This window comes from Tachysurus vachellii, chromosome 8 (genome assembly GCF_030014155.1).
Source record: "Tachysurus vachellii isolate PV-2020 chromosome 8, HZAU_Pvac_v1, whole genome shotgun sequence".
NCBI lineage: Eukaryota > Metazoa > Chordata > Actinopteri > Siluriformes > Bagridae > Tachysurus > Tachysurus vachellii.
Genome location: NC_083467.1, coordinates 18,907,893 through 18,932,414, shown reverse-complemented (window position 1 = coordinate 18,932,414; position 24,522 = coordinate 18,907,893). Strand labels below are relative to the sequence as shown.

The 24,522-nt window shown below is 41.5% G+C and overlaps 1 protein-coding gene across 7 annotated transcripts in view; it reads left to right on the top strand.

Annotated features, from left to right (window-relative positions):
* pard3bb (par-3 family cell polarity regulator beta b) overlaps positions 1–24,522 on the top strand; it is a 256,531-nt gene that overhangs the window by 208,097 nt on the left and 23,912 nt on the right. For 5 of the 7 annotated variants that reach the window (XM_060876753.1, XM_060876749.1, XM_060876750.1 and 2 more), the window contains 2 exons: positions 223–498; positions 15,416–15,536. In XM_060876753.1, coding sequence (XP_060732736.1) covers positions 223–498; positions 15,416–15,536 — 397 coding nt within the window. The remainder of the gene's footprint in view (positions 1–222; positions 499–15,415; positions 15,537–24,522) is intronic. The other 2 variants (XM_060876747.1, XM_060876751.1) reach the window with 2 other exon arrangements.

Genomic DNA, 24,522 nt, shown 5'->3' with positions numbered 1-24,522 from the left:
TTGATTCTGTCCCTGTTTATCCTGTAAGTCATATTGCTGCAAATATAGTCAGCAAAAAAGCCATCTTGGACAATTAAACCTTCTTCTCAGAGTAAACTATAGTAAAAGCTACATGCTCTTTTTTACGTATGTACCTTTGTACGTTTCCTGAACATTTCACACAGACGCTGACCCTGTGCTTGTGTTTAAATCCGAACCTTCTCTGTTTACTTCGTTCACCAGGATTGAAGCGAAGCACCAAGAGTTGAGGGATCGACAGGCTCGGGATAGATTTGTTTCTCCGGATGTAGAGGATGACGATGTGGACCCTAACTACGCCCGGATCAACACTTTCAGAGGACGTCCGTCTCAGTCTCCGTACGGGACCCGCAGCCCGTCGCCTCAGAGAGCAACACACCCCACCGATCACAGCCGAGAGCCGTCGACTGAAGATCCGCTCGATGGCCTCTACGCCAAGATCAACAAACCGAGAGGCCCAACTCCACACGGAGCTGACAGGTGAGGAACACACACATACACGCACTTAACTACAGTAGTCTCGCAGTAGCAAGCAACACATACATTAAAGATGTTTTTACACGTCCATGGTGCTTCTAAAGTAGAATTATCACCAGGTAGTAGGACTCATGAACTCATCTTTCTTTAGGATTATAGTGTGTTTAAGAATAATTAATAGTGATTTCTGTTGTTTTAACATTTATTGTAACTTTAATTTTAGTCTGTGGAGGTAGGACTATATATATATATATATATATATATATATATATATATATATATATATATATATATATATATATATATATATATATACAGTATATGTGTGTGTGTATATATATATATATATATATATATATATATATATATATATATATATATATACACACACACACACATATACACATATATATGTATATATACATATATATGTATGTATGTAGGTATGTATATATATATGTGTGTGTGTATGTGTGTGTGTGTGTGTATGTATATATATAAATACATACATTAACACACATATAAATGCGTGCGTGTGTCTGTGCGTACACACACACACACACACACACACACACACAACACGTGCTATAGCTAACTCCCTGCATGTTGTTTTTTGAGCTTTAATACCTGTACACATTGTAGTTTCCTCAGAGTTCTCACAAAGTCATCCATACGATCGTCAGTAGATTGAATCAGGAGATTTACAGTACTATACCATATGCAATACCATAGCTGTGAGTGTGGCTGAGAGTGTGACGGCGCCTGTAGCTGGGAGTGAAAGGATGAAAAACTGGCCATGTTTGGCACAGAGGAAGCATGTGTTTGCTTTTACCTTCCTCATTTGGTATCTGGTGTACATTAAGGGAAAGTTAACTAAAAAGCTGGAATTAGCAGGTGACCAGATCTTCTGTGCTGAGGAAAATGTGCAGCTTTATATTCCAATTATTTCAAATTATAATTGTGGGCTGTCAGTATTTGTTTCAGGAACCGCACAACATTGTAGTCTTCTAGTTAATACTTCCTGTACTCTAAAGGCAGATCTGTACAGTCTGTCAGATTACATTTGGGATTGTTGTTATATGGATCGTTCTGTGTAGAAGAACAAAAGGAACATGGTGTATGTAAAAGCACTGTATAGTGTATGTTACATGGTGTATGTAAAAGCACTGTATAGTGTATGTTACATGGTGTATGTAAAAGCACTGTATAGGTGTATTTGGTGTATATAACTGTAGAACTGTATATAAAGTCATAGTCTTCTTGCCAGGATTTGTTCAATTATTGACTAAACCTGAACATGCAAAGTGAGTTATGCAAAAAGAAACAAAAGTCTACACTTGCTGAAACACCTGTACACACGTTTAATCAGCTAATCTTGTGGCTAAAGTCATGTAGATTCTGGCCAGCAGCTTCAGGTTAACCACCTGAATGGGTTGCACCAGTTGCTCACTTAACATTTTTTTTTTTTGCACTGTTCTATGTAAACTCTAGATACTGTTTTGTATAGAAATCCCAGAAGATCTGAAGTGAAATATCACCAAACCACCGTTAAAGTCACAAAGATCACTTTTTGTGTTCATTTTTTTCCTTTATTGTGATGTTTAATAGGAACATTAACATTAGTTGAATCTCTTACGATTAATCTGTAGGACTGTATACGTTGTTCTGCGTCTGTTACAATGCATCTGTATGATTGTATACGTTGTTCTGCGTCTGTTACGATGCATCTGTAGGACTGTATACGTTGTTCTGCATCTGTTACGATGCATCTGTATGATTGTATACGTTGTTCTGCGTCTGTTACGATGCATCTGTAGGACTGTATACGTTGTTCTGCGTCTGTTACGATGCATCTGTAGGACTGTATACGTTGTTCTGCGTCTGTTACGATGCATCTGTATGATTGTATACGTTGTTCTACCTTATATATGTTGTAGGTGTACTGTGCTTCTAATAAAGTGCTCAGTGAGTGATTTTGCTTTTGATGCTTGTAACAATCACAGAAATGAAGTGTTGTTTTTCTGAAGTAGACAAGAGACGAGACAAGAGGACTTAAGAACCGATGACGGAGGCTGCTATAGTAGGTCATGGCTAAATGAAGCATTCACTCAGTCTTACAAATCAATTTTTTATTAATATTAGCAGAACTGTTTACAGTTAGCATCATGTCTTGAAGGTTAGCTTAAAATCTGCTCAGTGGATTTTCTCAGGATAATTAATGAAAGTTTCAGGAGGCAGGAGAACTCTTATGAGAAATATCACATATTTCATTTCATATCACACACCCCTACAATCATGGACCAGTTATTTGTGCAATTCAACAAATATGATGTTTTTTACACAAGAGACAGTATTTGAACACAAAAAGTAAATGACAGTTATGGGGATTATCACCTGTTCATGCTACAGTGTTCTTAATTTCTGCTACAGAAGCAGTGCTCAAAAAAAGTTCAGCTCTATGGCAAGGAAAGTGCTTTTTTTATTATTTGGAGTGTTTGCGATAATCAGCAAAGAAAAATGCTGATTTGACATGTCTTTGTGTGTCAGGTGTAAATTATCTTCAATAGAGTCTGCATGAGGGAGAAAAGAGCAGCAGTGCTAATCGTGTAATTATGTTTATGTGCATTTCGTACGTGGCTTGACTCTAATAACTGCCAGAAACTATGATGATGATGATGATGATGATGGTGAGTTTTAACATGCTTACTCATGTTAATGCCTAAGAATAATCAGGTCTGCCCTGCATCGTCCACTAACACATTTTCATATACACACACTTACACACTCATCAGTGCTCTCTCTTCCTTTAAGATATAACCACATCGATATTGTTGACCTCACGTCTTTTTCATCGTCTATCACAAAGTGGCCTGTGAGTCCCATGAGTGACTGATGTGCTGCTCTTGACCTCATGATCTGCCCTTCCATTTATGACCGACTCATTGTTGGGAATAGAGGGAGTGGTGGAGAACAACAAATAACCACACACACACTTACACACACTCACACACACACACACTCTCCAGCAGTCAGCACTGAGATTAACTTAAGACCCATGACAAATAATTTGCTACTTCTGATGAATAAAGCATCCCTAATTTCCTCAACTGCTGCCCAGGTGTGAGGAGGTGTGCTACGTTTCTCACTGCATATTAATCCCCCACCTGTCTCTCACCATGTGAAGCCCTCGCTTTGGATTTGCTGAAAGCCTGCTGATGCGATACTTGCCGGCATGTTGACATAGCGTGATGAATTAGTTATACATCAGTGGCGCCTGCGCTCAGAGAGTCTGCTAAATGTAAGAGTCACCGTGCCGTAAAGAGGCTGTATGATTTAATGCCAGCCACGGAGAGCCATTAAAGAAAGCGAGTTATTTAGAAAGGCCGGCAATTTAGAACAGTCTGCTGCTCGCAATGGTCGTAAAAAAAAAAAAAGAGGCCCCACAACCACCTCTGCTATCACACAGGCCAGGGAGTGCAAAGAGTCATTAATCGTTCTAACATTCTCCTCTCTGTGCTTAGTCTGTTGCTTCATTGCACTTTGCAGTTTTTTTTTTTGTTCTGTCTGAAATAATGGAATAAATTAGCTTAGAGGAGTCTAATAACTATTAGAGTGATGTCTGTAAAAAAATATATATATTTTTTGTTTTCTTACCCATCTCCATCTCCCCCACCTCGAGAGCTACTCTGTTATAGAAGATTTGTAAACTATTTTTTTGGGTACCATGTCTATTTCCTGCTATTTACATTAATAAAGATATCCCTTTCTCTCTGTCTGTGTGTCTCTCTGTCTGTGTGTGTCTCTCTGTCTCTGTGTGTCTCTCTATCTCTCTCTCTCTCTCTCTTATTTTTATGGCTCCCATTGGTTTGCAGTCCTATGACTATGATGTAACCTCTTAAGCATGGGTTCACAATCTAATGTTTCCTCCCAAAGCTTGAAGGTCCACACACCTGTCACCTGTTGAAGGCCAAGCTTTCAGAGTTCAGGAGAACCATAAACCTGCCCCAGCAGTGGTGTGTGTGTGTGTGTGTCTGTGTGTGACTGTCTGTGTGCGTGTGTGTCTGTCTGTGTGTCTGTGTGCGTGTGTGTCTGTCTGTGTGTGTCTGTGTGCGTTTGTGTCTGTGTGTGACTGTCTGTGTGTGTCTGTGTGGCTGTCTGTGTGTGTCTGTCTGTGTGACTGTCTGTGTGTGTCTGTGTGTGACTGTCTGTGTGTGTCTGTGTGTGTCTGTGTGTCTGTCTGTGTGTGTCTGTGTGTGACTGTCTGTGTGTGTCTCTGTGTGTCTGTGTGCGTGTGTCTGTGTGTGACTGTCTGTGTGAGTCTGTGTGGCTGTCTGTGTGTGTCTGTGTGCGTGTGTGTCTGTGTGGCTGTCTGTGTGTGTCTGTCTGTGTGCGTGTGTGTCTGTGTGTCTGTCTGTGTGTGTCTGTCTGTGTGTGTCTGTGTGCGTGTGTGTCTGTGTGTGTCTGTCTGTGTGTGTCTGTCTGTGTGTGTCTGTCTGTGTGGCTGTCTGTGTGTGTCTGTCTGTGTGTGCGTGTGTGTCTGTGTGGCTGTCTGTGTGTGTCTGTCTGTGTGTGACTGTCTGTGTGTGTCTGTGTGGCTGTCTGTGTGTGTCTGTCTGTGTGACTGTCTGTGTGTGTCTGTGTGTGACTGTCTGTGTGTGTCTGTGTGTCTGTCTGTGTGTGTCTGTGTGTGACTGTCTGTGTGTGTCTGTGTGGCTGTCTGTGTGTGTCTGTCTGTGTGTGTATGTGTGTCTGTCTGTGTGTGTCTGTGTGTGACTGTCTGTGTGTGTGTCTGTGTGCGTGTGTCTGTGTGTGACTGTCTGTGTGTCTGTGTGGCTGTCTGTGTGTGTCTGTGTGTCTGTGTGCGTGTGTGTCTGTGTGGCTGTCTGTGTGTGTCTGTCTGTGTGCGTGTGTGTCTGTGTGGCTGTCTGTGTGTGTCTGTCTGTGTGTGTCTGTCTGTGTGTGTCTGTGTGCGTGTGTGTCTGTGTGTGTCTGTCTGTGTGTGTCTGTCTGTGTGTGTCTGTGCGTGTGTGTCTGTGTGGCTGTCTGTGTGTGTCTGTCTGTGTGTGTGTCTGTGTCTGTCTGTGTGTGTCTGTCTGTGTGTGTCTGTCTGTGTGTGTCTGTCTGTGTGTGTCTGTCTGTGTGTGTCTGTGTGCGTGTGTGTCTGTGTGTCTGTCTGTGTGTGTCTGTCTGTGTGTCTGTCTGTGTGTGTCTGTCTGTGTGTGTCTGTCTGTGTGTGTCTGTCTGTGTGTGTCTGTCTGTGTGTGTGTGTCTGTGTGTGTGTGTCTGTGTGTGTGTGTCTGTGTGTGTGTGTCTGTGTGTGTGTGTCTGTGTGTGTGTGTCTGTGTGTGCTCAGCATGCTCTTTCCTCTTGTCATGTATAAGGCCAGGACTGTGCTCACTGAGAGCAGCCACTTCACTCCCGTTCCTGCAAGCCTAGCCTTCACCTACAATAAAACCTTTCCTTTTCATTCTCTGTGCTGAGCTTTTAGCATGCAGGCACTCCACCTCACTGCCCTTGTTTTCTGCCTCTCCATTTTCCTTTCATCTGAGAGCCAGTGCTGGAGAGCCGGCAGGCCGGAGGCCGGGGGATTGAAAGGAGCAAAGCTCTTGAGGCGCTTCTTGTGTGGGAAAAGAGCGGGAGTTTGGGGGAGGGGGCTGAAGACTGTGCCTCCAGCTCTGAAGAGCTCCTGGAAAAAAAAAAATCCCACTGTAACAACCCCAGTCCTCTAGAGCTCTGCTCCACTCCAATTAAAAACTAATCATTCTTTCTCTGGAGAGAGGAGCCAGGGAGATGAAGAGTGGGAGAAGAGGAGGGAGTTGTTTTTGTGCTCGGTGAAAGAGACGGAAACGGAGATGGGTGCTGCACTGTTCCGTCTCTGCAGACCTTACTAAGAAATAAATCAGGAGGGTGCAATAGACATGAAAGGTAGAATGGAAAAAGAAAGCATCACAAGCCTCACTCTGTCCCTGTGTAGTGAATGGTGTATTGAGGATGTACCTGTGAACAATAACCTCCGCGCTGCCCTGAACAAACCGCCCACTGCTCCCCATCAGCTGTCCAGCAGGCTCAGAACTGAACGCTGCATGAATCCATCAGCGACGACTCGGCAGGTCAACTATGTTCACTCAAGAACCCTATCAGCTGCCATTGTGCTCCCAGTATCGCCCAAAGATTTCTCAGTGCCAAACCGGACAAAATGTGCCATGACCAGGGCTTTTACTCCACACCTCCTAATTCCCTCCTGCTCTGCATCCAGCAGCTAGAGCTGCATTGCTGTCAAAGTAATTATATAAATCAATAGATGGAGAAAGAAAAGCTTTTAGTGCAGGTTGGGTGAGTGCTCAAGTGCTTTTTTCCCTGTTAATTAATCAGCCATTCTGTTGAGCTGAATGGGTGCTCCAGACACACACTCCACTGCTGTTTTTACACACTGCCAAGCTGGTCTCTTAAGTGTCTCTCTGAATCCAGGAGCCCCCCTCTTCCTAAGTCCAACCTCTCTCTCTTTCTCTCTCTCTTTCTCTCTCTCTTTCTCTCTCTCTCTCTCTCTCTCTCTCTCTCTCTCTCTCTCTCTCTCTCTCTCTCTCTCTCTCTCTCTCTCTCTCTCTCTCTCTCTCTCTCTCTCTCCCTGCTACAGGTAATTGAAGTAAGACCTTATGTGCATGTATGTGTACTCTTGAACCAAAGAACTAGATAGGGGAGGTTGAGAATGAAAGAGGAAGGCCTCTCATATTTGTTCAAGAACTTCCTGGCTGCCACTTACTGAATGAAAGTAATTCCACATCTCTCTCACAATGGAATAGGTGCGTAGGGAAGAAGAAGGGCAAATAAACACACACAAAAAAAAATTGGTGTGTGTTTTTTCCTTCTTAAAGATGCATCTTGTAACTTAGCAACGAGTCTTTCCAGAGACGTCTTGTGTTCTGTTTTTAGCAACAGCAAGATTTAAGGGTTGTCCATTTTGCAGGATTTAGAATTTTTTTCGTTTCGTAGCTCATTAGACGAGTTCAACTCTGAGTTTTTTGTTTTTTTTTTTTTTTTGGCTTTTGCTTTACTCAATAATTCAGCTCCAGAGTGACCAAATAAGGATACTTGTTTGTCACAAATGTGTCTCGTCAGTTTGTCTAACGTGTGGTGATGTAGCAGCAATGTTCCTAAGTGTGAGAGGTGTTTTAATGAAACAGCCCTAGCATCATTTGGCCATCACCTGCAGAGCAGCAAATTAGTACAGAGAGAGGAAGAGGAAAGGAAAGAGAAAAAAAAAACATTGATTGCCTGTCCGAATAATGTTATGCTAGCCAAAATATTTCTAATTATATCTTCAATTGCAAATGGCATGTAAAAAGTGCTGTCACTTCTGGTTAGGATGCTGCAAAGCCAACCTGTCATTGAGGGCTATCTTTTGATGTCAAATTTCATTTCTGGAAATGTCTACCAATTAGAGCGCAGTGGCCTGATGCTATTAGTGTGCACAGGAGCAGTGGAGAAAATTGAGAGATCCACTGTGTTCTGCTCCTTGCTCCCTCACTCCTGCCTGTTAGAGCGTTCATATCCTCACAAGCGCTTCCTCATGCTTAACAAACTCAGTTCTGAAGCCATGAAATTTTCTCTCTTTTTGTGGGTTTTGTAATAGGGTTAGACAAAGAAACGAGGGGAATTAGATTTAACTTGCACTTATTTCGTGTGAAAGCACAACTTACGCTTTTATACTTTGCGGTTTGAATAAAAAGTAAGCCTTTAGAAGCTAACAGGATTTCCTACATAAGGAATAAAACACATGAAGACATGCTGCTTTAGGAAAGTGATCGTCAGTAGTGTGATGTGATGTCATTTTCTGTAATGGCACTGCTCTATTCTTTTATTCCCCTTATACCTCAGCACTAGTGTAAGCACTTTTTACTGCTTAAAGAATGTTATTTCATGCTTTTTATCTATTGATGGTTATATTTAATGTTGTGGAACTTTCAGAAGGTATCAAACTTATGACTCTTGTTCTCTCTCTCATCGAGTAAATAAAAAAAAAAAAAAAGTGTTTTGAAAAAATTGAGCACATGTTGTAAAGCCTTGCATCATGAAGATCATGATTTTGTTGTCTCTACCCTGAAGACTTCAAGGAGACTAAATAAAAGTATTTAGTAAACGTCAGCTATTACACATTTTTTAAATCGTGACTTGTGATATTTCAGGCCATACGAGTCCCTGTGCAAGTTATTGTTACTATGGAAACAAAACCAACACTTTAATGTAAACTGATGGTGTGAAATTATAGCCAGAACTAATGTCAGAGCTGCTGTTGTACTAAATAATGAATCAACACCTTCTGAACAATCAGATTCAGCAAGTCAAGAGCTCTGTTCTATAAATATAAGATGCCCGGAAATATATTTAGCATTTCTAACATCTGCTTAGTTGTCAAAGCTCTCTTTAAGACTCACGGTCTGTTCTGCCACAGTAACAGACAATCTCTGTGAAAGCGTTTGAGAGAGACAGAAAGAGGAAAAACTGAAAGGAGAAACAGATTAAAGAAGCAGAAGAAAAACTGAAATGCGCTGTTTGTTTGTTTCCTGTAGCCTGATTAGGCAGCAGATTGAGAAGAGTGTGTACACGCTTCTCTCTTTGTCGAACAGATAATGATGTCTCTCTTTTGAAGTCTGTAGCTTGTCAGTGGTCTTTCTTCCTCCTTTCCTCACTCTCGTCCCCACTGTCTCTCTGTTGGTCTTAGTGACAGCGCTCTGTGGTCTGTTTCTGAGATGACATAATTAGCTAAGCACTGGACCGTGCTTTAGGGTTTTGCCGGTAGGAGTTTGGACAGGCATGTCTGCTGGATTTATGTGGCTTCTAGCTGCAAGCCATTACTTACCCTGCACTTAAGATCTGCTCAGCTCCACGCCTCGTTCCGTCGTAAAACAGAACGGAGAGGCGGAAAACCGTGTATAAATGGTGCCGGGGAAAAAAGAAACCCAAGCAAGCAGTGAGACCTGAAGCCATGTCATTTCTCCTACTGCTCTCACAAACTGTGGGCCTGTAGACTGAGAGAGCTTGTGAGCACCAGAGTGTAAAAGCAAAGATTTATGACACGATCTTACGACGTTCCCGGATATTGGTGATCTCACACTCGTATAACTCGAGTTCATCACAGCCCATCTGACTGCCGATAAACTCGAGGAGTTTTGGGGTCAGTGACTGATGCTGCTGAAGAAGAGTGCATGAAAGGTTATCCTTATGATTCCCAAGCACAGACTCTGACAGACACACACACACACACATACAAGAAGTCTCGGTGCAGCATTTGGGACAGGGAGTGTGTGTGCAATGTGGAGAGAGAAACGTTTTACTATAATCAGGAGCAATTACATTCTTTTACAGTTGATTTAAGTCACAATTATTATTAAGTTTATTTAGCAAGGTGTGTGTGCGCACACACGTGTGAGCAAGTGTGTGCATGTATGCATTTGTTCATGGGTGTGTGTATGCATTTGTTTTTGGATGTGTGTCTCTGTGTGTATGTAATTGTGTTTTTGTGTGTATACGTTTGTGTGTGTGTTTGTTTATGGATGTGTGTGCGCAGGCATGTGTGTAAAACCAGGTTAGCGCATGCCTTATTAATGACTCTATTCATTTGTAGTATCTCTCATCTCTCAGCCTCTTTTGGAAGGCGGCCAAGTACCCAATCACTTACGCGTGAAATGAATAGATAAAAATTGTCTCTTTTATTCCTTTCTTTTTTTATTTATTTATTTTTCCGACTGAGCACTAATTCTCTCTCGCTGCAATCAGACAGCCATCACTGTTGCCCGAGGGAATCGATAGCATAGGCTGTAGTTAATGTCTGGCGCTCTTGCTGCTGTGAGAGGGTGCAAACAGATATGTGTAGCCTTTATTGAACTTTTCCTGCTTTCCGTTCTGTAAAGTGTCGTCGTGGAAGAGAAAGAGCAGCGAGCCACATGAACGCGGCAGGTGCCGGAGCTCGGCTTACCCGTGCCAGCTTCGTTGTGGGAGAAGCAGGGTGTACTGTGCCCTTCTCCTCCATTCTGCGTATGGTCGTGTAACTGAAACATGACTGATGGTGACTTTGTTTAAAATCTGAAGGCTGTACTTTATCAAAATGGCAGCTGTAATTAAGTTTCAGGGGTAAAATATGGTCACATGCACAGGTCTTAATCCCTCCAGCGCATGCTCCATCTTGGGACTTGATAGAAAAACGGAAAATGTAGCCTCGGGCCACACACACATACACACACACACACACACAGGTAGGAAGCTTGTCATAAAGCCTTAGATTAGCACTGCATCATAGTAATGCATGTGTAAGTATAAATTCTTGATAAGAGCATTACATCCTCAACATGGTGTTACTCAGCTACTTCAGGCTTTTTTTTTTTTGGTGTTAAGTCTTTTTTGAATTCCGTTTCATTTCACATTCCTGCAGTACGTCATGAGAGCGTTCATGCAGCTGCAGAAGGTTATTGTGGTTTTGGTGAAGATGTTTGCTGTGTGTGATCATACAGCGCTGTCAGCCTTTCGCTAAAATCTTTGTCTGCGCGAAAGCAGCGTGCAGCGTTTAAGCTGATGTCAGTCTCTCCTGGTCCAACACTTTACTGAAAACAGATCTCATTTACCGGTCTGTCCCAAAATAATGACCTCAGTTACTGTAGGGTTTTTTTTTTCGTCCTTGATTGCTTCCAAAATAAACTGCATAGTAATATGGTTGTTTTTCCATCGTTCTCCTTTTTGTAATAACTACTTAAAGAAGCATGGGAAGGAGAAATATATACTGTATATTTACTAGTACGTATTTGGAATATCTCAAAAATATTTTTATTTCTTTTAAAACCAGTACAGCCATGTGCGATGTAGACTTTATCGCTTTATTGCTGAATGTTTGTGGACACCTGATCATCACATGCCGTTCCAGGGTTAGTCCCACTTGGTTGTTCCAATGGGAAAGCTTTCTACTACATGTTGGAGTGTGTCTCTGGGGATATGTGATCATTCAGCTCAGTTAGTGCACAGGGTCAGTGACCTGCTTGAAGAAGGTCAGGTGTCCACAAACCTTTTGCCATATCGTGTCTTTCATGCCAAAATGCATTTAAAAAAAAAAAAAAAAAAAAGTCGGAATGAATTAAAATAAAATCAGGTACATTTCTGGCCAAACATGTCATGCTTTTTACTCTGTGGGTGTCCAGCATTCAGTTCTACAGCTCCTACAGTGACCGGTCAATACTCTCATTCTTTATTTCTCCTAATTATTCAGTTGTTTATTTAATTTTACTAAGTCACTTTTTTTTTCACACTGAGTTCCTGACTTTTTTCCCCTCTTCTTTCCACCTTTTCTGTTCCATCTTATTCATTCTTCCTCTTTTTTTTCCAAGGCGCCCCATAAATTGTGTAAACTAGCCATGAGGGACTGTTGTTGAGCAGCAAGAGCAGAAGATAGATGCAGCTACACGTCTCAGCTCTGTTCTCTCTGGCTCTCCATCACAGAAATTGAGGGGTGAAAAATGGCATGAGGGAGGTCGGGCCATAACTCTGAGTCTTCCTGCACCAGATGAGCTCCTGTAGGCCTTTAGTGCCCTCATCCTTTCTGTATATAACTCACATATACCTCAGCTATTATTTGCTCCCCTTGCACATGAAATCTTGTTTTGTAGGGACCTGTATGTGTCCTTATTGAAACTGTGTGCGCGCGTGTGTGTTTGTGTGTGCGCGTGTGTGTGTGAGAACGACTGTAAGCATGATGCAAGTTTGCTGTCATGCATGTTGATTATTTATGTCCGAGTGTCCAGAAAGCAAAGAGATGCTACTGAGTTTTGTCCACACACACTCACACACACACACACACACACACACACACACACATTATACACATTATCCACTCTCATTAGCAGTTTTATCAGTAAACCTAACATAAAAATGTACTCTGTACGTATACAGTTTCTGATTCTAGTCTCTCTGCTGTACAATACACATGGAAAAGGGCCATCACTGGCATTGTTGTGTCTGTGTGTGAGTCTGTCTGTCTGCCTGCCTGTCTACCTGCCTGTCTGTCTGCCTGCCTGTCTGCCTGTCTACCTGCCTGTCTGTCTGTCTGTCTTCCTGCCTGCCTGTCTACCTACCTGTATGTCTGTCTGTCTGCCTGCCTGCCTGTATGTCTGCCTGCCTGCCTGCCTGTATGTCTGCCTGCCTGCCTGCCTACCTGCCTGTATGTCTGCCTGCCTGCCTGTATGTCTGCCTGCCTGCCTGCCTGTATGTGTGCCTGCCTGCCTGCCTACCTGCCTGTATGTCTGCCTGCCTGCCTGCCTACCTGTCTGCCTGCCTGCCTGTCTGTCTGTCTGTTTACCTGCCTGCCTGTCTGTCTGTCTTTCGTTTTCTCTTGCCTGTCGTGTGTGTGTGCGTGCGTGCGTGCGTGTGTGAAGTAGTGGATAAACAGTAGACAGTCTGATTAATTGCAAGTCCAACGAAGGCCCAAATGAAATTTTAGTGTTCTTTTAAGTGCCTGAAGGGGGATTGAGTTGTCAGTGCTCACTTGTACTAAAGAAAAGCATCAGTCGCTCTCCTGCTCCTTTCCCAGTTAATCAAAGGAAACTGTTTGTTGTTATTATTATTATTATTATTATTATTATTATTATTATTATTATTATTATTATTATTATTATCATTATCATTATTATTATTATTAGATCTGGATTCCTCTTCAGTTAATGTCTGGAGTTATTGGTATCTTTCTCAGCTTGTTACATTAGTGTAAAGCTGTCCTGTGCTTTCTGTAACCTCATGACACCTAACATCATCTTGTGAATAAAGAACTGTTTGTTTAGACCAAGAAAAGAATGTATGTGTGTGTAATCGTGTTGATTGTGAGAAAGGGGAACTGGGAGTTTTACCGTTAAACAGCTTTATGGACTGAACTGAGCTCACAGCTTATTATAATAGTGAAAATGCTTTTGTCGTCGTCTCCGTTGAATCGGCATTAATGAAGAAATGTTCTTTTGTCGTAAAGGTTTCGGTGTTTAGGTGTAAAAATCCTCAGCCTGTCGAGTGCACTGCTTTCATCCACACAGCAGATGTAGTCACTCAGTGCTGGACACTGTGTGTTTACTTAAACTCTGTTGCCTTGGTAACCCTGTCAGGATGTGTTGTTACACTCGTCAGTCTGTGCATGTGCAAATATATATAACACACTGTAAATATGGTATTATATAAAATCCGAAACATATGTACACGATTTGTTTTGATGTACTTGTCGCTTTGATAGAAGCTCTCAGTCTGTCTGTATAAACCCACTGATTTACTTTTTCCTCTATAAACAAGTGGTTGATGGACTTTAGCATTAACTTTCTGTCTTTCAAGCCCACACAAATGTATATACATCTAAAGTTTAAGAATAGTTCATATCATGTGTTGGATGGAATGTGCGTGTGGTGAGGAGTTTATACTGAAATCTCTTACGGGACCTGCTCAGGACGCCCCACGGACAGCCGCTTGGGAACCGTGTGCCGTCTGAGTCGCGTCTCAGTTGCTCAAGATTCTGATCCTAATCATTTCTTTTATACAGAAAGCATAAATAAGGCCAGTATCTTACACTGTAATGTACCCACCGTGTGTAAAACACACACAATAGTCACAGTTTTTATTTTTTTTGATGTAATAGTGCAATAGGAGACCAGATCTTAAAGGCATTGCTTCTCTCAAGGACTGACTTTTTATCCATTAAATTATGAATGAAATGAAAGTGATGAGTAAGTGTAGTAGATGAGTGCTTTATCTTCAGCTTCTATTTTAAATCATTGAGGACAAAAGTACACATCATGCTCAGGATTTTAAAAAAAAAAGCACAACCGCCCGTTGAAAGCGTTCTAGCTTGTAGACATTAATTTTATAAACACGGAAGAATAAAGTGGACTGAAGTCGCTTGCCGTATTTATAGGTGTGTCTCGCTGCGTTGTGAACAAGGTGGAGATGCTACATATGTTGAGTCTTTTTTAAAGTGTAATTTAAAGCTTCAGTATGTGGGTCTGTGTGTGTATAACGTCTGAGGAAGACTCGTGTGGTGATCTGAACACCCTGATTCATTTAACACTATTATATTGAGCAGGACACCCTGATATTTCAGCTGTTGCTGACATTGCAGTGATGTAGCTGTGTTATCGTTTGTGATGGAAAGGTTGCGGGTGACTTTGGCGTGCACGGAGGTGATACTGTGTTTGAGTGTGAGTAGCCCTGAACTGACAGGCAGGCCCTTATCAGCACCATCACACTTCCATGGCTTTGTAACACAACACAATATTTGAGCACAGACAGAGAGAAAATATCACACGTTCTTTGGTTGAGTGTTAGATAAACAAGCCGTTTGCTCTGTCTGTCTTTTTTTTTTTTAGTTTGTTGTGTTTTTTATTTATTTTACTTCATATGCTTATCAATGCTTATCAAAATGTCATCAGCACGTACATTTCAACACTGTCACACATCATGCGTCTTATTTTGTAATCCTGGCCTGAGGTGGATAGTAGCGAGAATGTTGATTATCTGTGATTAAACTCTTGGGTTTAGCTCAGCGTGGGTTGTCCATGTAGATTGATGTGGATTGGATATTACTATGCTGTTTCACTTTTCAGAGGCTTTTCCTGTCCTCGTATCAGTCAGAAGCAAAACGTGCTCTCCTTGACCTTCATCTAACGTATAAAATCTATTATGCTAAAGCCTTTGTTCTGTATGTTTATGCATTTGAGTGGGCATCAAAAACTTATTAGCATGTGTATTTCTAAGCTTTTAGACAGCAGGGGTTAGCACACATTAAACAAAGGTCAGGCTTTGTTTAATATGTAGCTGTTAGAACTAAATCAATATGGAAATCAGCTGTGTGTGTGTGTGTGTGTGTGTGTGTGTGTGTGTGTGTGTGTGTGTGTGTGTGTGTGGGGTGCAGCAGTATGGACCGTATCCAGCAGCTGCGCAGAGAGTATCAGCAGGCTCGGAGAGAGGGAGCTGCTCCAGCCTACGAAGAGTTGGAGGCTCGACGCCAAGGCTCCGAGTTCGACCCACACCGGGTGAGTCGACTTTACTTAACCTCTTCACACTAAACTCCCACATAGCCTACAACAACACCAACCTTCTCACTCCACCCTTCTCTCTGAATCTTCAAAGAGCTCTGGCCAATACACTAACACAACACACACACAGGTTAACACACACATGCAGAGACACACAGGCTAAGATTGATAGACAGACAGACACACACACAAAAGCTTAGACACAGAGACTAAGACAGACACACACTTACGCTTAGACACACAGACTAAGATTGACACACACACATACTTAGACACAGACTAAGACAGACACACACACACACTTAGACACAGACTAAGACTGACACACACACAGACACATAGACTAAGACTGACGCACACACTCAAAGACATATAGGCTAAGACTGACACACACACACACAGGTTAACACACATGCTTAAACACATAGACTAAGACTGACACACACACACTCAAAGGCATATAGGTTAAGACTGACACGCGCACACACACACACACACACACACACACACAGAGGTTAACACACATGCTAAGACACAGGCTAAGACTGACAAACACAAAAGCTAACACAGCACAAAACAGGGTTTGTCCAAATATCATTTTGCTTTATCATTTCCTGCTAGTGTGTGTCATTTCTTCAGATTTCCACTTCCATTTTCAGGGAATCAGAGAGCGAATCTTACCGTTTCTTACACAAGCACTGCACTTGTGTTCCTGACATCTATTTCCTGCTCCAACTCCATTTGTTTTATTCCTTGATTCAGCAGTAAAGCGTTTGCACTTACAGTAATCACTTGAGCAAACTTCATCTGAACTCGGCAGCTCTTGTTTTATTTCGCTCTTCATCGGGTCAGGATTAGGGCAAACCAGCATTGTTTGTATTCACAGAGAACACATTGTGACTCTCTCTGTGCAGGATCAATACTTATACCTCTTTCAAGTTTAAATAAGCCAATCTGTGCTCGCTTGCTTAGAGTGGAGAACAGAAAGAATTTGCAGACTCTGGGATTATAGGTGCAGATTGAATTAAACTACCTCCGAACACCAATCACTCAGTCGAACGAGTCCGCTCATTAAGGTTTGCATTTGCATTTCTTCTTTCGCACGTCAAAAAGTATTTCACGCTAATTTATTTGGTGACTCAGGGAAACTGACATTGTCCATGGATCAAAACAAAGAAAGTTATTGCAAGCTGTTTTCGAAGCTGCAGAAAATCGAAGCAGCCACGGGTTTGAGCACAGCGGCACAGATCCAAGTGTGTACATGCATTCCTAATGTCTGTTGTGTTTTAACTGATGTTTGGGTCAAAACAATTATAAAGCAACAGAACAGTGCAGTGATTTGCTGATGTTCTTGTGGAAAGAAACGGCAGGCTTTTGCCTAAGGCATGGTAGCAGAATTAAATCAACAGAATAGTCCTACTGAGCTGCTGTGAACACACACACACACACACACACACACACACACACATTCTTTGTGCTTTCTGCATCCTTCTGTGAAGTAACCGCTCCCCTGTTTTCCTTATTCAGTATGTGGAAATCATGTACAGTCTCAAGAATATGTCAGCAGCTCCCTGAATTGGTGGCATGTCTATGAAAATTGTCAGTTTTTTTTTTTTTTTCAGGCAGTAAAAAAAATATTTGGTAAAATGCAAGTTTTTCCCATATTTAGTCATTCGATTCCCCACTTCTATACTTATTGTTTATTCAGTAGAATACTGAATCATGTAGTGATGTCATAGCCTGTTTGTTTGGCTTGTGCGGAAAGTCTGTGTGTTCTTGTCCACTGATTCTTTGGCCTGGACTGCATTACAGATCAAGCTTTTCAGATGCATAGACAGTTTAGTAAGAACTTAATTAAAAAACACTCTGTCATTAAAACTTAAGAACAACGTTCATGGTAGCTGAATAAATTGTTTTGAACAACTGATCAGTGCTTATGAGACTGATGAGACGGCTTTCTTAATTGTTTGTCAAGATATAACGCTTATATATTTGAGTGTGAGACAAAGAGTGAGAAAAATTGATTACTTAGTCTCTCTCTGTCAATCAAATGGACACTAGCCAAGCCTGGGCATCGGTGAGGACATGGATTCAGAATAAGGAAAGTAGTGCACTCCTCAGAATGTGTTTCAGCGACCCTGAAATGGTCTTCTACTGTTAGTCCTCCTGCCTCAAGGTTTGACGTGTTGTGCATTCTGAGATGCGTTATCATAGATTTCAGGTTATCTTGAACCTGTCTGCCCTTTTTCCTCTGCTCTCTACACCAGCCACTTCCAGTTAAAGTAGGGGAGTATATACATAATTCTCCTCTTACAGCGTAATGATTGTCACTGTTGAAATGATGTCCGTGTTTTCACCAGCTGTCGAGTTCAGAAGGTACTCCAGATATCCCATTTGTTCCTAAGTGTTCCTTTGTTCAGTCTTTCCAGTTCAACCCTGTCTTGGTAAGCAACAGTAATGCCACATTATGTTACTCTGACAAAACAGAATGACAGCAAGCTACAAATTCAGTTTAACATAAATTCTGTAGCCCAAAGTATCATAACACAGACTTGTTAACAAAAATCTGTCACACTTCAACATCAGTAATGAAGAACGAAGATTGGAATACGTCTGTAAGTTGATGTAGGTTAATGTCAGTTGTCATGAAGTGTTTATGCAGCCTTATGAGCACGACCCTTGTGTATAGTGCTACTCTTTTGTGTAGCACATAGTGATTTGTGGGGCCAACATGTAATGATGCTGTTAATTCAAACACACAAAGATGGAATTTGTTTTTTCTTATCCCCAGAAGCTGCTTCTACCTTCATGTGTCATCTGTTCATAGATTCATGGGAATCTCTTTAACTGTTCTCTTTATCTTTTTAGCCCACAGCTACTAAGTTGTAAATGAATGATGCACAATGTCTTTTCCTGTTCTGCTTGATGACTGTGGGGTGATATAGAGTCAAAGAAAGAAGTAGAATTTTTATGAACACCCCATCTCTTCTCGTTGGAAGAATCCTGTGCTGCTTATTAGATTTAATGAATTCCTGATAAAAATGACTTGGGGCGCTTTTTTTTTTTCTTCTTTTTTTAAAGCCTTTTTTTTTTTTTTTTTTTCCCCCAAAGAGGCTTTCAGTGGGTCATGCAGACAGCAGGGCATTTGAACTGCATCCAGAAATAGTGTGGTCTTGTGACTGTGTTTTAGAGGTTGTAATATGGTTAAGTAAAGAATGTTAATGTTGGCCTTCCACCCTGGATCCTGGTGTTAACGAGATGGAGATAGCAGCCATTTACTGTATACTATGTGACTGCTCTGGATCTTGAATTCTTCCCATCACAAGGAGAAGAGTAATGTGGTAGCATGTGAAAAAATGTCACAAATCTCTCCCGCTCTATCGTACAGGATCCGGCTCTGCTTCCTCCACTGAGCTGGGACACAAACCAGAGCAGGTTCTCAACACCGGGTCTAGATCAGCAGGATCATCTCTGGCATGCTTTCAAACATGCACAATGAGTGGAAAACCCCACCTCACTCGCACCTTTGCCAAAACCACTTCAGCCAACAGTGAAGTATTTTTCCCTGATGTTCTAGAACAAATTATTTGTTTAGTACACTCGAGTAGGAGACTGGATTTCTGCTCAAGGCTTACTTGTGGTTTGATGCAGGCTCAAATGCCACAAGCAATGGTGTGCCTTTTATGTGAATGAGTTTCAGTGCCCGAGTTTGTCTTCATTTGACCCTTCGCTCCTCGGTTTCTCCCGGGCCTGTCTCAGCAGCAGTTACAGGAAGTCAAGGTTGATCTGGGTAGAGAAATGGCAGGATATAAAGCAAAGCCTTTGATGTGGGTCCCACTGAATCTAATGGGAACTGTTAGCTCCATTTCAAAATTAGCAGCAAGGCTGACTGCGAACAAGGCCAGCAACAATGATCATCGGCCTTTGATTTCCTGTCAGCTGGGGTAACTTTTGTGCCACGTCTACTGACTCACAACAGTCAACATTTCCCCTGTGCATGCTGAAACCACAGCTGAAGGTAAGGAGGAAAAGCAGAGCGACGCCTTCAGATTAAAGGGGCATCAGTGAGACAGAATAACCGCTGCATACTGCAGCTTCCTTGCTGCCTATTTGTTCGACACCTCTCTAGCCATAACCTCTCTAGCCAGAATGATGACCAGTAGGAGGATGGGGGTGTTAGTTTGTGTTTGACTCTGATAGTGATGTACAGGGACTTGAAGCACCTTATTTGGAGCAGCAGAATATTAGGTTTTTCCAAAAATCAGCTAAAACACAGACATCCAGTCCAATAATGAATCAGTCTGTGCTGTGTCTTACTCTTTCTTGGAGATGCTGTAGACATTACCTTTTTTGGTGTTCGGATTTTCAGTTTTTCTTTATCACTGAGTTATGCTTCCAGAATGGGTTTAGAACATGCACAGAAAATCTGGGATTACTTACTTAAACACAAGCTGCAAGAAGCCAACAAAGCCACTGCGCATGCAAATGTAATAAGGTTATAAAAATAAAAAGTCAATACACAGCAGCCAAACAAACGTATCTCTTCCAGATATTTTCACTGGTTAAAGAGTGAAAGAGAGGCTTTGTCTTTCATAAATGGACCCTTTATACCCGGTGACGGTCAGGAGATTTTTCCATTGGTCCTTAGTTCATTCTAGGTGATACTTTTGGTTCTCTGATATTCTGCAGTATGTGACATTTAACTTTCTGGTTTAATACAGATGTTACCTTTAGCTTCCTTGGTGTCTAAAAAGTTTTATTTTGGTTCTTTGTTAGAGATTAGAACAGATGACTCCATTCAATCAAAACATTACCAGTTTGCTTCATCCACATAAGCTGATGTTAGACAGTTTGTGAAACTGTTATTTTTCTTTTTAGTAAAGCGGAACAATCCGTTTGCCGCATTCACCTTGGTCTTGTATAAAATTCAGATGTGCAGAAATGGGAGTGCAGCTGAACTCTGCACTAATTCAAGAGTGATAATCTGCCCTCTCAATTACCATGTGGCTCTGATGAGATTACAGGGCTGGATAATTCATTTCCAGCCTAATTTCCTTCTTAATTGACTTTCATGGTCTTTTTCTGAGAGTGAGCCACTGTGGCAGCTGGGCTACCTGACGTTATTTTTCCGGTTTCTGTCTGAGAATTTCTGCTTATGGATAAAAGGGGCCTTTGTCTTCTGATTTTGGCCCAACTACTGCCTTCCAGACACCAAATTGAGTTTCATTGACTGTGTGAATTGTCATCTTCATATGTACTGTTCAGCACAGTCTTTATCTCCAAAGAGAAATATTGCTCCATAAATGTTAACTGTTATTTATGCCTTTACTCAATGGCCCAACTATTTCCCTGCAATCCATTTGTCAATGTGGTGCTTTTGACCAGAACCTTGCAGCATGCCTGAAGCAGGGAGATGAGATGTGAATAGTAAGTTGACAACCAAAACAGGCAAAAGAGACACTTACATATACAGATTTAAGCTTGTATGAGCTGTTACTCTCAGGGTCATGGAGCTGGGTGTTGTGTTTATGACTCACCTCTTGAACAGAAAACTGTAGTCATAAGACCCGACATTCCATTCCCCCTAGAATTCACCAAAATAGGAAGTGTGACAGTTAATCACCAACAACTGAAAATAGCTTGTGTAAGTATGCAGTTTGCTAAACCGTATAGATATTTTCCCTCAAGCCGTATCACATATTTCTTTACAGAAACAGACAATATTCAGGAACGTGGACCTGTAGAGGACCCTAGTCTCAGACACGAATAGTCATGTGGTGTGAGAGATACCCTTCATGCATGTTGGATAGTTAAATCTTCTGTAGTGCAGTGCAGGCATGGATTTTCCCTTTATACATCTTCATCTTCATAACTGATCGTGTCTTATAATGTGTTATAATAATAAGACGATGTTAATGTAACGACAGACTGTCATTTCTCAGCTGCTTGTCTCTGTCTCATTCTGTCTCTCTTGTTTGGAGCGTTGGGCCTGAACTGGGCATCTGGGTAACCCCTATCATGGTGATGTAACCATGTTTGAGCAGAGATCACGACCTTCTGGATATGCATTACGCCCCTCAGACAGCTGTAATGGCGGAGTCCACGGACAGGAATGTGTCTGGTCTGGGGAGTGCTGGCCATAGACGAGTATATTGCTGTCTCCAAGTGCTTGACCCACCCTGGCCTGTCTCATACTCCAAACTGTCAAACCAACTGCATAGAGTCACAGACACGCATGAAGTAATCTCCATCTTTTTATAACCCCTAACCTCTCTTATGACAGAGTGACACGATTTAAGGCTTCTACTGAGTTCATTATTGAGAGAATGGAGTGCATCATAGCATATGGAGTAATTCAGAGTAGTAAGTTTCCCCACCCGTCATTATTCTGAACCCCTCTTCAGCCCCGGTCACTTTCACCTTGTCATAGTGATGCTGATGAAAACACTGCAGTTCTACAGGTTCCAGCAGTAATGGACTGGCAGAAGCTGAGACTAATACTGACTTTGTCATGTTGCCTTATTGCCTCTACCTCATCTAGTGTAACAGTCATGGCCGGTTAGGGTCATAACCAGGCAAGGCCATACAAGGAGATTGTTTGTGCCGTTATTGCAGACCTGATTTACCTTGCTCGACAGTGATTTTCCCCATTCTGTTTGGGAAATTTGAAAGGAAAATATCATCCACGATGGCTAGCCGAGACGTCAGTAGATATTTGTGGTTTGAGCTCTTGGAACTAAAAAAGACAAAATTGTATTGCAAGTCTCTCTACTGACAGAAGAATATGCTTCTTTTAGCCAGTTGTATCTCCATAGCAACTACCACTAACCTCAAACAGTGTTTTGGTAAGTCAGTTGTTTCCCGGCTCAGCTGCCTTTCCATCTCTAGCCCAGTCTCTGCTTGACAAAAGTGCTGACATCTCTAGTGCTGACATCTGAATACCGCTGAAGAAAATTAAACAATATGCAAGCGCAAAAGCCTTTGAATTAAAGTACAGCATGGGGAAGGTAGAGTGCCAAGTAACATAACCTTCATTTAACTTGGCTGATGAACAGTGGAAATGCACTTGAATGAAGTTTAGCTTTAGTTACATGAATACACACTCTCAAGTTACAGAAATACCAGAACCGTAACTGGAACCAAAAATCATACTTTTTAAAGTCTTGGTGAAATCTTGTTGAGACAGCAGTATTCTTAATCGTCACAGCACAAATGTAGGTTTCACTAATATTTAGATGATGCCCTCTCCATATTTCCTGCTAGATGGTCTGATGATGTCAGTCTTTGGTTGTGTTATTTGTAAAGGTGATTGTTTTTAATTATTGTGTTATCATTTGATCAATTGTGTATTACTGGAAAACAGTCTTGTTTTAATGATTCAGGGAAAACCTTCAGTGTGTTACTCCATTAGGCAAAACAGCGAAGGATCTTTTCTTTTTTGGTAGTCTTTACTACGTTCTGAGCAAGCGCGAATGTGGGGAACTGACGAAGACTGACGGTGTATAAATGGATATTAATGACCCGTGAGTTCTTTAACTTCAGCATGGAAGTGGAGTGTTCGGCATTACAAAACAGTGTTCTTCAGATATTATATCCCATGTGTTCCATTTGGATCGAAGAACAAATTGAAATCCAAAAGATTGTTGGTTAAATCATTTAGAGACAACGTTGTATCTGAACTGCATATTGTTTGCATATTGTAATTACAGTAATGAAGAACTTGTAATGAAGAGTACAAGCACTTGATTGGTTATACATACATCTCAGAAAGTCTTTTCAAGGTGATTAATTGTAAGTTAATTGCAGAGATCTTGTAGACTGGGACACCGATTAAAATGCTCCTCCAGCTTTAACAAGTTTAACCCACTACTACAATGGTCAAGTGGTTTTTTTTTCCATCTCAGTAGGTCTCAGAAACCCGTGAGAGCACAACAGCTTAGCTCACAGCTGCCTGATTAAAGGGTGGGTCTGAGTTTTCATACAGTTGTAGGCTACGGCATAATTACAGACCTCGTAATTTTGAAATGATGGAGTGTGTTTAGATGGTTGTGATATGGCTGTTGTTGGAGTTGATCAAATGAAGTGGCTCTGGAGTGGTTTGAGTTGGACGGACGGAAAGCTAGAGAAAAGTGGACATGTATTGCAGTTGCAGGGTTGTGTGTTTTTGTCTGTGTGTTTAAGAATGCACTGGGCATAGGGAGGCATTTTCTGTGGTAGAAAACAAGGAGAGAGAATTTCAAACAGAAAAAAATGAGCATGGCATAATTAGGTGCGTGGATAGGGCTTATTTTAATAAAATAAAAACAGCGAAATAACTTCATTGTGTGCTGCATGGGTCAATCAACAAGGGTGGGGAAGGTGGGGAACCGTTCAGTCAGATGACTGTCTGATCTGAGAGAGAATCCAAGAGACAGAAAGGCATGTGGATGGTAAGAAAGGTGGAATTTTAATTGGATTACAGGCAGGTTGACCTAGATGTGCCCCGCAGACAAAGCTTATCCACTGGCATTGTGGGTGATTAGCACTTTTCCATCTTCAGTCTGAAGTCATGTCTGACGGAGCCACACTGGATCTGTTGATGTCTGCTTAGTTTCCTGTGAACGCAGTCTGCTATTAGGAATTAAGAAACATGTCTTAACTTGCCATAGAGTACACAAGTTACGTTACATACATGTTATATATATATATATATATATATATATATATATATATATATATATATATATATATATATATATATATACACATTAATGCCAGTCAATAACCCAGTCATTGTGACTTTACTTCAAATAGCCAGAAATGCACAATAAATAAAATGTTCACTGCTAACACTTATTAATTTTTTTTTGCCACACTATTCCTTTAGGTCCACCTTTTACTCCCGTTGTGTGGTACAGAGTTACGTTTGAATAAGGGCTTTATTTATTCATACGATTAGCTTTAACTTTCTAAGATTGCCCATGTAATATAGGTCAGCAGTGAA